The sequence below is a fragment of the Empidonax traillii genome, unplaced genomic scaffold (assembly GCF_003031625.1).
Source record: "Empidonax traillii isolate 1590-97213 ecotype Southwest subspecies unplaced genomic scaffold, ASM303162v1 scaffold119:size1479319, whole genome shotgun sequence".
Classification (NCBI taxonomy): Eukaryota; Metazoa; Chordata; class Aves; order Passeriformes; family Tyrannidae; genus Empidonax; species Empidonax traillii.
In genome coordinates, this window is record NW_020955312.1 from 1,418,148 (window position 1) to 1,431,991 (window position 13,844).

The 13,844-nt window shown below is 38.5% G+C and overlaps 1 protein-coding gene across 5 annotated transcripts in view; it reads right to left on the minus strand.

Annotated features, from left to right (window-relative positions):
- NOL4 (nucleolar protein 4) overlaps positions 1-13,844 on the minus strand; it is a 191,146-nt gene that overhangs the window by 142,677 nt on the left and 34,625 nt on the right. For all 5 annotated transcript variants that reach the window (XM_027883155.1, XM_027883154.1, XM_027883156.1 and 2 more), the window contains 3 exons: positions 13,603-13,752; positions 3,428-3,539; positions 2,803-2,915 (listed from right to left, as the gene is read on the minus strand). In XM_027883155.1, the coding sequence (XP_027738956.1) occupies positions 2,803-2,915; positions 3,428-3,539; positions 13,603-13,752 (375 nt within the window). The remainder of the gene's footprint in view (positions 1-2,802; positions 2,916-3,427; positions 3,540-13,602; positions 13,753-13,844) is intronic.

Sequence of the window (13,844 nt, forward strand, 5' to 3'; positions counted from 1 at the left end):
GTCCAGAAAATGTTCAAACACTTGTTTGACTTCACTTGCTTCAGTCTCAATGAAGTTCATGTGTCCACTCATGGACTAAAAATTAAGCATCCACAAGTCTTGCTCTGTAAACCTCCAAGGCAATGTACAAACCTAAGGCAATATATTTTCAGTAACAACTTTGCTTAGATGGTTACTCCTGTAATGAAGAAAGGTATTGTAAGGAACTTAGAGAAAAATATGTCAAATAATTTTGTATCCCCTGAATATCAGTTTGAAATATTTCTCCGATTAATTTTTACTTTTTTTTTTAACAAAACCAGAGCCGACAGAATTCTATTTTTCTGAGTTTCTCACCAGAACTGACATAGAATACCAGCTGTCTTTAGAATATGATTTAATGTGTACTTGTTATGAACTGGTTACTACAGATATGCATATAGCTGCTTTCTTCTGGGCGCCTGGCCCTTTAGTCAGTTCCTCTCCTGAGTCTCAGCAATGTTTGCCGTCTGCATGGACATTCTTCTTGTTTTCAGAAAGCAAGTTCCCTGCAGTCATGACTCATGTTAAATTGGGATGAAGCACTGCCAAGTGCCATTCAGGAGCAAGAGCAGGCCAACAGACAAGACAATGATGTTCTGCACCGTCACACCAGGACAATGACAAATAATAAAATAAACATACCTTGTTCTCAAAGATTTGTAAAAAACTAAATGGAAGAGTGAGGACTTCTCTAACAGGCACCTATCTATCTTGCCCTACATAAGGAAGGAGCACCCCCATTACAGCAACAGCAAACACCCAAACACCGCCCTCAGAGAAGAACCGTGGTGCCTCCCACCCCAGACAGGCGGGGCCAGGGCACATGCAAGCTGGTTCTGAAGTTTAGGGAAAATACACACTGCTTGTTCAAAGAGCAATATAAGGAAACAAACGCCCCCAGACCTTCTGGAATGCTGTGTCTCTATTAAAACACAGGGGTATTTCTCATCAAATCCTGCAGGAACCAGCAAGCAGCAGCTTACATTTTTCAGTTGTGAGGTTGGGCAATTTTCATAGGCTCCCAGAAAGGGAACTCTGGCTGACTCTTGCATAGGTATAAAACAACACACATAGGCAGCCTCTGTTTGCCACAGGCACTCTGCAGAATATCTCCACCTCACTTCCCAAACTGTAAACATGTATCTGAATCTTCATGGACACATGGGCATGGGAACAAAAGCTGGCACCACTGGCATCCTTATACTGGCTCAGCACAGATCTAAATTCGCACATACTGATGAGTCCTCCTTTTAGATGAAGCCTGTTTCCCTTTCATCGATGGCCTCAGCTTAAAAATGTTGAATTGAGGATGAGAAAATTAGGAGGCTTTCAATCATTATGCTGGTTAGTTGTGGGATCCAAGTTTACTCCTGTCTCAATTCCACCCCCTCCCCAAGAATACAGATATGACAGATGAAACCTTGGAAACAGAGCTTTCCTACAAATTCAAGCATGTTTTTTAAGTACATGAAATAGTTTGAACCAGAAATCCTGCTTTTTTGTACTACGATATTTTCACTGTCATTTTGTTCTCAAGGCAACAAACGTATGGCCCAGGGAAAAAAGAAAACCTTGGCAAAACTCTGCTTTGAGAAAAGACATAAGGATTATCTAGAGAACTTTTCTTGTGCCCACTCTGCCCTAGAAAAGACATTATTACTAAAAAATATAAAAAATTACTTTCATAAATCCAGTGCTGCAGGCATTTCATACGCAGTAACAACAGAGCTGCAAAACTGAGCTGAGCAGAGGGAATACCAAGTAATGGTACTTCCTGCTGCCTCCATTTCATTGCCAATGGTTGGTCTAGATGAAAAACTGGTTTAACAAAGATTTAAGTCATCAGACCAGAAAGACTAGACCAAAATGTTCAGGCTATAGAAGCACTGTGGCAGGTGGCCCTGATGTAGCATGAGCATTTGACCTCGTTGTGGAAGTAGCAGTTCTCAAAGGGAAGAAGAGGAAAAACCAAGGAGTCATTTAAGTCCTAACTCTACTGCTGGAATAAAGCCTCTTCACTCCTGCTACTTGAAACCCTGCTGCCAGATCCCGGAAAAGGGGCAGCACGTAATGGGAAACTTGATAGGAGGGAAAGACAACCAGGATATATTTGTGCACACAAAACTTTGAGTTGGGAATCTCTCCCTACACTCTCCCCAGCTTAAAAAAAAAAAAAAAAAAAAAAGCGCAAAGAAAAGATCTTGATATTTCTAGAAGAGTGATGAAATCCCCATTCTATGGACTGCTGAATGATTCGTGAAATCTCCACCAATAGTCCATATGTACTTATTAGGAAAACAAATCTGGCTGACTCTGCAGAAGTTGGAAGTCAATCAGGGTCATGACATAATTCAGCTGCTAAGGTTGATTTTGAAGGTTTTCTTTATTTAAAAATATAGTCAGGCAGAAAGACAAAGAATGCAGAACTGCTTTTTGGCTGGCACATAGCTGAACTTCTGTTTGGCAGCTCAAATGGTAAATGAACAAATTTTTAGCAAAACTAGATTATTACAAATAATTCGATAGGTGTTATTCATTTGATGAAGCACTTCTTAAGATGTGGAAAAAACATGAATAAATCAGAAAGGAAATTATTTTTTATAAGAAATAAACATAATTCGACCCCAATTCTCTCTGAAGAAGCTTGGTTCTCAGTCCACTTCTCTTCCATCTTTTTTCTTTTTATTCAAAATTTCAAAAGCAACCCCTATTCTTACTTATTAAGGTTTTTGCCTTAAAGATTTCAACAGAAGAACAAACTTTAAAGATTTCTGGGTTTACCTCATCTTGTTGTGAATTTAGTAGCTGCAGCTTCATGTGTTTCATATAAGCCATAGTAATGGGCATGTTGTAATCAATCATACTGGTCACCAAAGTTGGAGGTTTTCCATTATCTGCAACAAAAATAGTTATTATGCATTATTTGTTAACTGTGGAGGCTACATCAGCCTACTCTGTAGTCAAAGTCTGACTATTATGTCATTTAGTTCTAACTTTGGTATTTTTAATCCCTTTTTAGGCTGTATAGATGGAAGTCTCCCAAAGAAAAAGGAAAACCAAATTCAAATTCAGAAAAGTGATGTGTTCTTTTACCCCAAGGGACTCCAGCTCATACACCCTATCTATTCATTATGCTTAAGCCCCCATATAAACATTTCTATAGCAAAATAAATTATTTCCTTCAGATAAAATCATCTTTCTATCAAGGGTGCATATAGTATTACACTCCATCCTTAAGTGAAAGCAGAAGATTCGCTACCTTCCAGCTTAAGTAAATGAGATGATCTGACTTATTGAACTGTTCCAGTCTACCAAATTTTTATGAACCCTCACTTAAGCTAGGAAAATATAAGTGGGTATTAGAAATAAAATTACTTTACATCCCACTATTTGACACTAAAGCTACCTTTATGATCCGCTCCATCTGGGTTTAAATGCATTCTTTTCTGGCACTCTGAGCAGCTCATTAGAAATCGTGTCACCGCTTCTCTCGGTAGGAAGGCATAGGTCTCTGAAATCTGAAATAAATAACAAAATATAGGTGTTATTATATAAGCTGATTGAACATGATTTAACAGAACTGATCATCATATTTCCAAATAAGGCATATTATCTTTTAATGCCAGGAAGAACAATAAAAGCATGTTCTGCATACTATGTAGGATTTCAAGAAACATCTATCCAATCTGACTACTTATCATCTAATGGCTTCTAACAGTTGGTGCTGAACAAAATTCCACTTATATCAAAAAGAGGGTTGTTTTGTTTACAGTTCTTTTCGAATTCCTTTCAGCAAAAGATTCACACATAACAGCCACCCTACTGTGGAATGTTCTAAAAAAAAAAGTTGAAAAGAGACCTCTTTTTTATAACCAATGCCAAAAGAAGAAAGTGATTGGCTTCTGTGCTCTATATATTTTTGTTGTAACAATACGTAGACAGATACAGGACTCAGCAATGACAGTTTCCTTACTATTTTTACTTTGTACTTAAATGTTTTGTGAAAATATTCTTGGAAAGCTTGTGATTTTTTACTATGGAGAAAATATGCTACTTTTACCAATAGTTATGGAATTTGGGAATCAACTGATTTTAAAGACTGCTTTACCTGGAAATACCTTGAAAAAACAGGTTTTAGTTGTTTCCTGGTTTCAACATTATCATTCTTTCCAATTACATACTCACAAGCAGGCATCAGAGGAATTATTTTTCTTTTTTGAAAGGGGAGAGGAGGAAGCAGTTACTGCTGGTTTTAAAGATTGCATTCCCCCCACCCCCAAGGATACATATATCTTTATAGATATCTTGCCTTGCCGAGAAGGACCTGGAGGTTGGCACCAAGCTGAAAATGAGCTAACAGCATACTCTCTGATCACAGATAAACTACATCTCATACTGGCTATGTTAGGTGTATGGCCAGCAGATCAAAAAAAGTTATTATCCCTCTCTACTCAGTGATGGTAAGAAAAAAGCTGGAATAACGTGCCCATATTTCCCCTCACACTTGACAGTTCCCCTCCACATCTCAAGAAGGCTGCTAAGAAGCAGGAAAGAGCTCTGCAGCAGGGCACCACAGCAGCTGGAACCTAAAGGAAACCTTCAATGAAAGGCTGAGGGGTGTGCATTTGTTTCATGTACATTATGAGGCCAAGAAAGATCTAATTGTAGCCCACCTCTGCCTGAATGGGAGTTAAAAAGTTGTGGAGAAAAGCTCTTCAGAGTGTAAACCCACGGACAACAACAACAACAACTGTGGCTTGAGACACTCAAACCAGATATCAACAGAAAATTCTGCACTCCAGTGCACTGGAACAGCTTTACCAGATCGGTTAAATGGGATGAAATCATCCTAACTTTGATATTTTCAACTAGGTAAAAGACAAAGCCATGACTTTTCTGTGATTCATTATATATGTTGACGTACATACACGGAAGAGTGCAAGTGTTGTAAGGAATCTCTAGTCTTTCTTTTCCCAACTGAGGTGGTTATCTTGCCATGGAGATAATCCTTAAAGAAAGACAAAGTCCCAGCAAGAGAGATTAAAAGAGTCAATTGATAATCTGCTTGTACTCCCTTACTGTTAAACCTACAGCAGGATTTGATTTCCTATCAAGCACTAGGCTGATGCAAGTCTGTAGAAAGTACAGGAGGATGGAGATGGGGTGTATGAAACTGCAGCTACAGAAGAGACAGGATAACTTTCTTTAACTGGATGTAAATGGGATTACATACTGTTCAAATCACTCCTGCTCCTCACAGGGGTGCTAAGAGGAGGAAGAGTGGTCCATTTTAACTCTCTTACACTCTTCCACTCGGCTTGTCACCTATTTAGCCTGTGTTGAAACTTAGATTTCCTACAACTCCATGGACCAAATTCATCAGTTGACAGTATTTTGAAAAATAGGTGCAGTTTAAATTAGCATATGTTGATGTGACACGTGTCATGGCAATACATGGAAATTGTGCACTATAAAATTGGAATGCAAATTACATCATAATGTTTATAATATTGCTGTTTAGGCTGTTTATTTTTGTTGTTTTCTTATACAGCAGAAATCCTATTTTGGGAGGAAGAAGGAGATTAGTATAAAAGCAAAAATTGTTCTGTGATTATAACTGGCAAAGATATTTTTTGGGCCTGAAACAATTTATCTGAAAATTACAGCATTAAATGAAGCCACTTTTGAATGGGAGAGCCTACTAAAAAATATATTTTTCCTGTTTTTGATGCCACAGAACAGATAATTATTTACCTTTCTAAATATGAAAACACTGTTATGCTTTATGGAATCTAAAAAAAAAAATAAGAACTTAAAATCAGATGGAATTTAGCACTGAGAAAATTGGTAAGTGCACATACACAGCAACCTCTCTCTTACAACACTTAACACATTTAGCACTGTATTATAATTAATGGAGCCTACCCATGGATTCATTAGTTGCCTGCATTTGATAGGAATGCTCCATTTATTACAATCAAGCACCTCTGTCAAAATTCCAGTTCTGCTCAAACAAAATGAAAATCCTCCATGGAAAGCAAGCGAGCTAAGGCCCAGATTTGATAGGTATGCTCCACTGACTATAAGGGAACCAGGTTTTATAACTAAATTTGTCCACAGAGCAGATGCTCATGTCTCCAACCTCCCACTGCAACACAGTTTTAAGGATGCCCTTCCCTAAATAACATCAGATTTCACCAACTTCCTCCCCTGTTTACTTTGTAATTTGAATCAGTCACTTACATTCCTAGACTTCAACTTGTATAAACTGGCATAACACAATAGGAATGATATTAAAATAGATATATAGGAGATATAACCCACAGCTTTCCTTAGTCTCATGCCTGAATATACAGGAAAAAAAGCTGTCTCCAATCTTCAATGCCAGAAAGCTTACAAAGTGCCCCCGTAACCCCCCCACAAATTCACATCCCCAACAGTGCAGATTCTTGTTTGCCTTTCTCATAACAGAACAAGATGCAGAGAGCCACTTGCTTCCTCTGGCCATGCTCTGAACCAGCTGTAGTCAGGAAGCTCTCTAACCAAAGTAGCACAAGACTGAAGACAAAATCCCATATTTCACCTCTCAGCAGAGTTTACCATCTTGTGCACAAGACTGCAATGATGCAGTTCAAGGAGCTGGTTTGCAAGTGAGTATTTCAGAGCACAAGCTGGAGGTCTATGACACTTTTTAAGTAACTATACAGAAATACTTTAGTGGTCTGACCTCATCTGGAAAAATTGTTTCTGTCCTCTATTCTACCTGAAAGAATGCACCAATGACTCAGTCCTTACTGATGCTCTACACTCTTACTGCCTCCATCAGCCCTGCTCTTATCTGTCTTCTCAAGGCTATTAGCTACACAAAATATATAGCCAGACCATCCTATAATAAGTATATTTTTCTCAAATACAAAGCCCTAGAAATATCCTTGCGGGATTCCTCATTCTTACTAGTGCTTTTACTGCATATTAGTATATCTTGTGCTGCTTGTAGAAATGTGTTATCTTGTAACTGGATGCATTCTGTATCAGAAAATAAGCAGATTCTAGCAAGTTGTTATTTAGGTATTGTGCGTTAGGAATAGCTCTTACAGCTAAATGCTTTTTATATCGTAAAGGGAAAAATATATTAAGAAGAAACTAGGCATTTAGAGCATTAAGCAAAGACTACAAAAATACTACAGGGTTTGTTTTAGCTGCAGAAATTACAAGATAAGAAGCAAACATTTCATAACAGTAAAGTCCATGCAAACCTTCATTTATTTTGTTTTAACTCTGAACTGAGAGAAAAATGAGTTGACTTCAGTGACTTCAGAGTCAGAACTTTTATGATCTTATTTCACCATTCACAAGGAGTTTATGATACAGATTTTGACACGTAGGAACCCAGCCAGAACATCAGCCAGCAATGAAGGCCTTTCCAGACCTGCTTACTGGATCCCATGAAGAGCACAGCAAGGCAAGTAATCCACTACCTGAGCATGTAATCTGATTTACGTTGGAGCTAAGCAATGCATGCCCTAATTGTCTATGAGAAGCCTATTGAACTCCTATTACATCACTGCAGGCAGAGAAATTGGGTAAAATCTCCTTTGTGCTCTCCAATATTCAGATGATTTAAGTGCAGGATGTTGTGATGATGTAGACTTCAGAGCTACATTTTTATTTGGAACGTTAACAAGTCCTAAACTGAAAGGCAGATTTTAGGACACATATGGCAGAACAGGAAAGACAAGTGTGAGGAGAGGGAGTGAAATTTTGCAAGTGAACCTATTAACCCCTGAAGAATTAGCATGGAGAATATATGTATAGTCTGGAAAGATGTGTCAGAATAGAGATTTTGTGTATGTGTTTGTATTTTTTTTAATTAAAGAGGGTAAGGGGGTAAAGATGATCTAAAGAAGATTTCCAAGAGGAAAGAAAGAGAGAGAGACAGAGAGTGAAGATGGTAATCTGTCCTGGGCCCACAGCCATCAAGCCAGGTGGCAGAAACTGGTTTCTCGATGACAGTAGGGCAAGCCAGCCAAGGAAAGTCCTCTCCTTTCCTCAGCAAGAGGTCAGAATCGAAGACTGTCATAGAAAAGCAGATATATTACCTCTGGGAGTTTTATCAAGAGCTCACTACCCTGCTATACTGGGGAAAATGCTGTTCCTTCGTGTGCTAAACTTGCACATCACAGGTCCCTTCCCTCCCTGTATAGCAAAAGTCATTTTCTGTGAGGGAAACGACAGGAAACACCTGCTAATGGGACAACTGCCAGGACACTCAACACTCATCCTTTCCACAGAAGCAAGAACAACCCATAGATTAAAAGTGAGGCTTGGCAGTTTCATCATGCAAACAAGAATGGCATGAATTTAAGCATGTTAAGGTCCTGCACATACCTCATGTTCTTCCCATTCTCCAAGGACAAGGTCTGCCCTGTACAGAAACCAGCCAGGCTTCAAACCTGCTTTAGCCCTGTTTGATCAGGAAGGAGAGGATGTTTTTCCACAGTGCAACCTGTCAAAAAATTCTTCCCCAAGGAAAACACACTCATTGTGATGCTCAAAGGGGACTCACTCATTCCTGTTTTGGGAGGGAAAAAGACTGAGCCCATGTTTCACAATGTGAGGAAGGTTTTTCTTAGGGTGATAGGAAAGAGGGAAGCTACTCAAAGGCTTGATCCCAAATGAAGAACCGTTTATTACCGCAACAGCTGGATGAAGTACAGGACCCCAGATATTGCCCCACATCCAAAAAAACTCCTGTTATGCCTCAGATGTTATATATTTATGTACTATCTATCTGATGAGAGTCTTGCCTCAAGCTACTTTCCTTTGACACATCAGTATCTCCCCCATGTTTTGCAAACCTGCTTCTCTTCTAGCTCATCAGCCCAGTAGCTTTTTTTCATTCATAGGTCGAAACTCTTATTAACTGACCCATTTCTCCTGCTCAGACATCACAGCCCTCACTCACAACTCAAGGTCACTGCTGTAACATTTCAAGGCTTTGCACAATGACTAGTCAGGCTCAACAAGTAGGTTTTAAATCATCCTTCACAGGTAAAAAGTAGAATACATTCATAGTATCTAGGGTGCTTAAGGTAGCTATGAGGCTTTCACAAACAGTTCTCAGCTAGATGACGCACTTAGTTATGGGAAAATGTGTCTAGATATAACACAGAAAGGTGAGGCACCTACTCAATTGTTTAAATGAATGAAAATCTAATACCTTTTTTAAGAATATTAAACAAAGTAAGGAAAATAAAATCTACTCTGAAATATAGGGCTTAATCACTAAATCTGGCCTAACTGTACCCATACCTGAGCCTGAGTGGTAGCACAGACATTTTACATTTTCAGTCTCATCACGGACCATTGGTGTTTCTTGAAAAATGTAATAAGGCAATCTTTTTTTTCCTGGTTTGCACTGAATCACAGAGTTCTCCTGACAGCTTGAGCCTGTTGCATTATGCTGCTACTGTAGCCACAACTTTTCCCACTTACTCCCACCTCTGATATACCCCTTAGCACTCATGTTTAAATTGTAGACATAGCTGAATAGTTTAAATCAAGAAATGTAGCTCTACAAAGGCACAGAAAGTCTGCTATGCACTTGTTGCATGTCTTTCCTAATACAACCAGTTGGATTGTTTTCCTTACCACTTCTCTCCTGTGCATCCCCATCCCCGCTCTGATGCCACAGTTCTCCCATGGAGGTGGACACAGACGGTGGGATGCTATACAGAAATAACTCCCTTGGAACAGAGAGTGGAAAGTACTACCCAAAGCAATGTAGTTCCTCTTGGACACTGAGCTGTAGCAGCAACTGCTAGCAGAGATACCCCTACGAGAATCCTTGGTACTTCCTTCTGACCACATTCCCTGCATCAGCACATTTCACTCCACCTCCTATGGAGCCTGACAGAGGAGCCGGGGGCAAAATGCAGGACAAGCAGTGACCTGTTTGGGCACTTCTGCTTTCCTTGCCCCAAGGAACATGCTCTTTTCACCTTCCACATCTTCCTAGTCACCTGTGCCCCTGCTGGGCAACTGCCTTGGCCAGGCCTTGTGTCACATATCCTGCCTTTGTGAGGGAGTTATCTCCCAGATCAAGGCCCCTGTTTGTAAACTTCCCTGGGAATCAAGAAAATAGCTGAAACTATAAGCATCATATTAATTATTCCTTTAGTCTGGCAGACTCTGGATATGATTTAAAGTTCTTGGTTTCATTTCACATGTATAAGTCATGCCTGTTTTTTTGCTGGTGCAGATCTACCTACAGTTTTGCTGGCAAGGAACACAGCCCATCAATCTCACTTCGTATACAAATGAAACGAGCACAAAACCTACCAGTTAAATAGGACATTTGCTCTCTTTTGCATATTTTCAAGATTACTCTCCTACGTCATATACACAGACTTTGTACAATTCCCTCATGATGTTTAAGTGCGCTAAAGAAGAGAATGGGACCTTACACTAAACTTAAATATTGAAGAACTTTCCTAATTTATCTATAGGGTTTGTGCCAAAAATTCTGAAGTTTGATCTTGGTACACTACTGCTCCAATTAAAACTCCCTTTCCAATGCACTGCTCTTTTAGAGGTAAGAACTACCACATCCTATTTATCTTCCTGCACAGCTCTGCCATAGGAAATCCCACGCAAATCAATCAGTTGTAAAAATGCCATTCATTTCCATACAGTTAACATAAACAAGGCAGTGCAGTTACAGATTCACCAACTGCATTTGTAAGCTGCTCTGAACACAGTTTCAGAGACACAGACTGACTATTTTGAGCACTCCAGCACCTGGGGTGATTCTATCAGATATTAAAAAGGCTCTAGTTATTCCTAGTTTGTTACTCTATATAAATGCAAACAATAGTTAATTAAGTCACCCTTGATAATTTCATTATCCTTCCAATCATACTTGGGTGTTATTAAAAATTTTGAGTGCAGTAGGTTCACTACTGAAAATAGAGGCTCACACATACATAAGCAAATTGTGGACTTGAAATCAATACAGTGCAATTCTTAGGGCTGTACCATTAACTTTTCAGAAATACTCAGGTACTGAAATTCCACGACAATATTTATGAACTTCAGAATTTAGCAATTTTGTATGAAATTTGTGGTGGTTTTCTCCCCGTAATTTCTCTGTTAAAATGTTTTGGTTATCCAGTCAGAACACAGAAGCAATGTGACCATCACATGCCAGGAGTTATGAATAACAAATAGCAGTTGCAACATACAGTTTGTCAACCACCTCTCCTGTAAAAATTTTTCACTCAAACTATTTGGTGAATACTTATGTGTGATGAATACATGCAGAGATCTCAAGGATGATTAACTTTTGACATGTGAATAAAGAAACAAGACTAAATTACTCTTGTTCCAAATTCACTTAATAAAATTAAACCCCACCAAAGTACTTCAGTTTGATTTATAAAGCTTTTAGAGTGTAATATTTTGTGAGGCAGTAACCCAAGATACTACCTTTTTCCCCCTTACAGTGCCACAGAGATGGTAGATACTACATGGCTTCCTGGAACAGATTGGCACTACAGCCCTTAATTTTTAGTAAAGGCATTTTAATGGACAGGTCCAATAAAAGGAGCATGATGGTCTGGTAGAGTTTGAAGTCTGTTTACTTAATCTAATTTTTACATCAGGATAGAGAGTGAAAATTGAAATTAGTTTCTTCTGGAGTCTTTTTAACTTTTTTTTTAATCTAAAATTAGTCTTTCAAAATTATATATGTGAATCCCATTACTGAGAAATATGACTCAATGCCCTTAATAAACTAACATGCAATGAAATGAATTTACAAATTTAGCAGACTCTGATAATGACACAAACATATTTGGGCATCCTTAACGATGCACAGGTTCACATCTCCATAGCAATAAAATTGGCATCAAATGAAACTACTGAATCTGCACAAGTAGTTCTCCTCACTAAAGTTACACTAGTTGTCTTTCATGCTGTTCACAATAAACAAATTTCTTATCTGACCTGCAATCATAGGGTTCTTACAGTAGTTAAATATTATACTTGGCATGTATTTTTTAGGATGATGATTTGAAGTATTGTATTTATAGTTGGCAGCATTCCTTATAATTGTATATTATTCTAAGAAGTTTGTGACCTATGCCTTTGAATAGATTACTGAAGTAAAGCAAAATAGAAAGAGAAAGGTCCATGGAAAATATAACTTTTCTAATGCTTTCTAAAAGAGAAGAGCAAATATCAAAATGGTTGAGGAGCCAAATGAAAATTAATTTAGACCATTTGTGTTTGTTCACCCTGAAATAACGCTCCAAGCCTTACAAAAGCACACCCAGATGAAAGATATTTTCATATACCTATTTTAAGGTCAATACCACTGGGAAAAAATTATAAGAAATTTTGTCCAGAGCTTATCCCACAACACACCATCTGAAATGGCCTATAAATAAAATATCTGTGAAGGCATTCAAAAATACATAGAAAAGCTAAAATTCAATCACAAACCTGGAGTTCCCCCACATTTTGGTGACCCCTGATGAAAAACAGCTGACATAACTGCAGGTTGTTTTTAAGATGAAGAAGACTGTGTTCAGGGTGACAGGCCACCTCAGGACACTGTGCACAGCCCCCTGCCAGCTTGTCCCACTGAGACCATAGGGAAAGGTACCCCAGATGCCTTGTGCCCTGGCCAGGGCTGTAGGCCTCTGCCCTGCCACTCTAGGGAGCCCCTCGTGTTTCAGCAGCTGGAAACAGCTGGGCAGGTGCATCAGGATCAACCTCTGAGCATGCCTGGCACTATCACAGCTCTGCACATAAAAGGCTGGCTATCCAAGTCCAGGCAAGAACATACATTTTAAGCACCTTGGAAGAGTGCCACAAATGTTTCATTACTTCTCCATAAGAAAATAAATTGTTATGTTTGTGTCACTAACACAAAAGCTGTTTATAGCTATTTTCAGGCAGCGACTGAACTGATTAGGTCAAGCAACAACATGCAATTAAAATCTTAGAAACAGTAATTTTTCTCTATTCAGTCAGTTTATACAGGTGTGACAGCTGCCCTCTCAATACTTCCCTTATACCTCGTAGCTTTCTAGCCCTTTCAATATAGAACATTTACAAGTTTTCATACCATTAAACCATTAGTTATACTTAGTCTGAAGCAGTAAACTATAAGGCAACTTCATTCATATGCTGAAATAGAGCAACTTATTTAGACAAGTTGTGGCAATACCTTCTAAGTCCTCTTTAACATTTCATCCTTTTAACTACAATTGATACAGAGTTATTAGAGAAATTGCCAAACCATTACAGAAATAATAAATTCTTTTCTTGTACCAGTGAGAGAAATTCTATTGAAGTCATCAATGGATCTGGCCCTTGTTACACAGAAAATGTGATTTCTAAACTAGAAGTTTTCATGCATTACTGAAAGACCTCTAAAATCATTTTGAGGGTGAGGGTTGCAGTACTAATAAAGTTAAAAAAAACCAAAAGCACAATTCTCATGACATGTGACTAAGCCCAAATAATTCACATTTTTAGAGACTTGTGTACAATTTAGTTGTTTTTTTTACTTACTGCTTTATACGTTCTCTTTTGTCCAGCATGTTTTCTAATTTGTTCTCCATTAGGCCCAGTTTCAACATGCATGGAATAGATAATGTCAAAGAAATCTTCCACAACGGCCACCCGCCGTAAGGACAGCTTCTCATCTACACCTACTCCATCCTGAAATGAAAAAAGAAAGAGAACAGAAAAAGTAAGGGAGACAAGATGAACAGATAAATTATAATAATCATGAGACACATTCACCTCTTTTA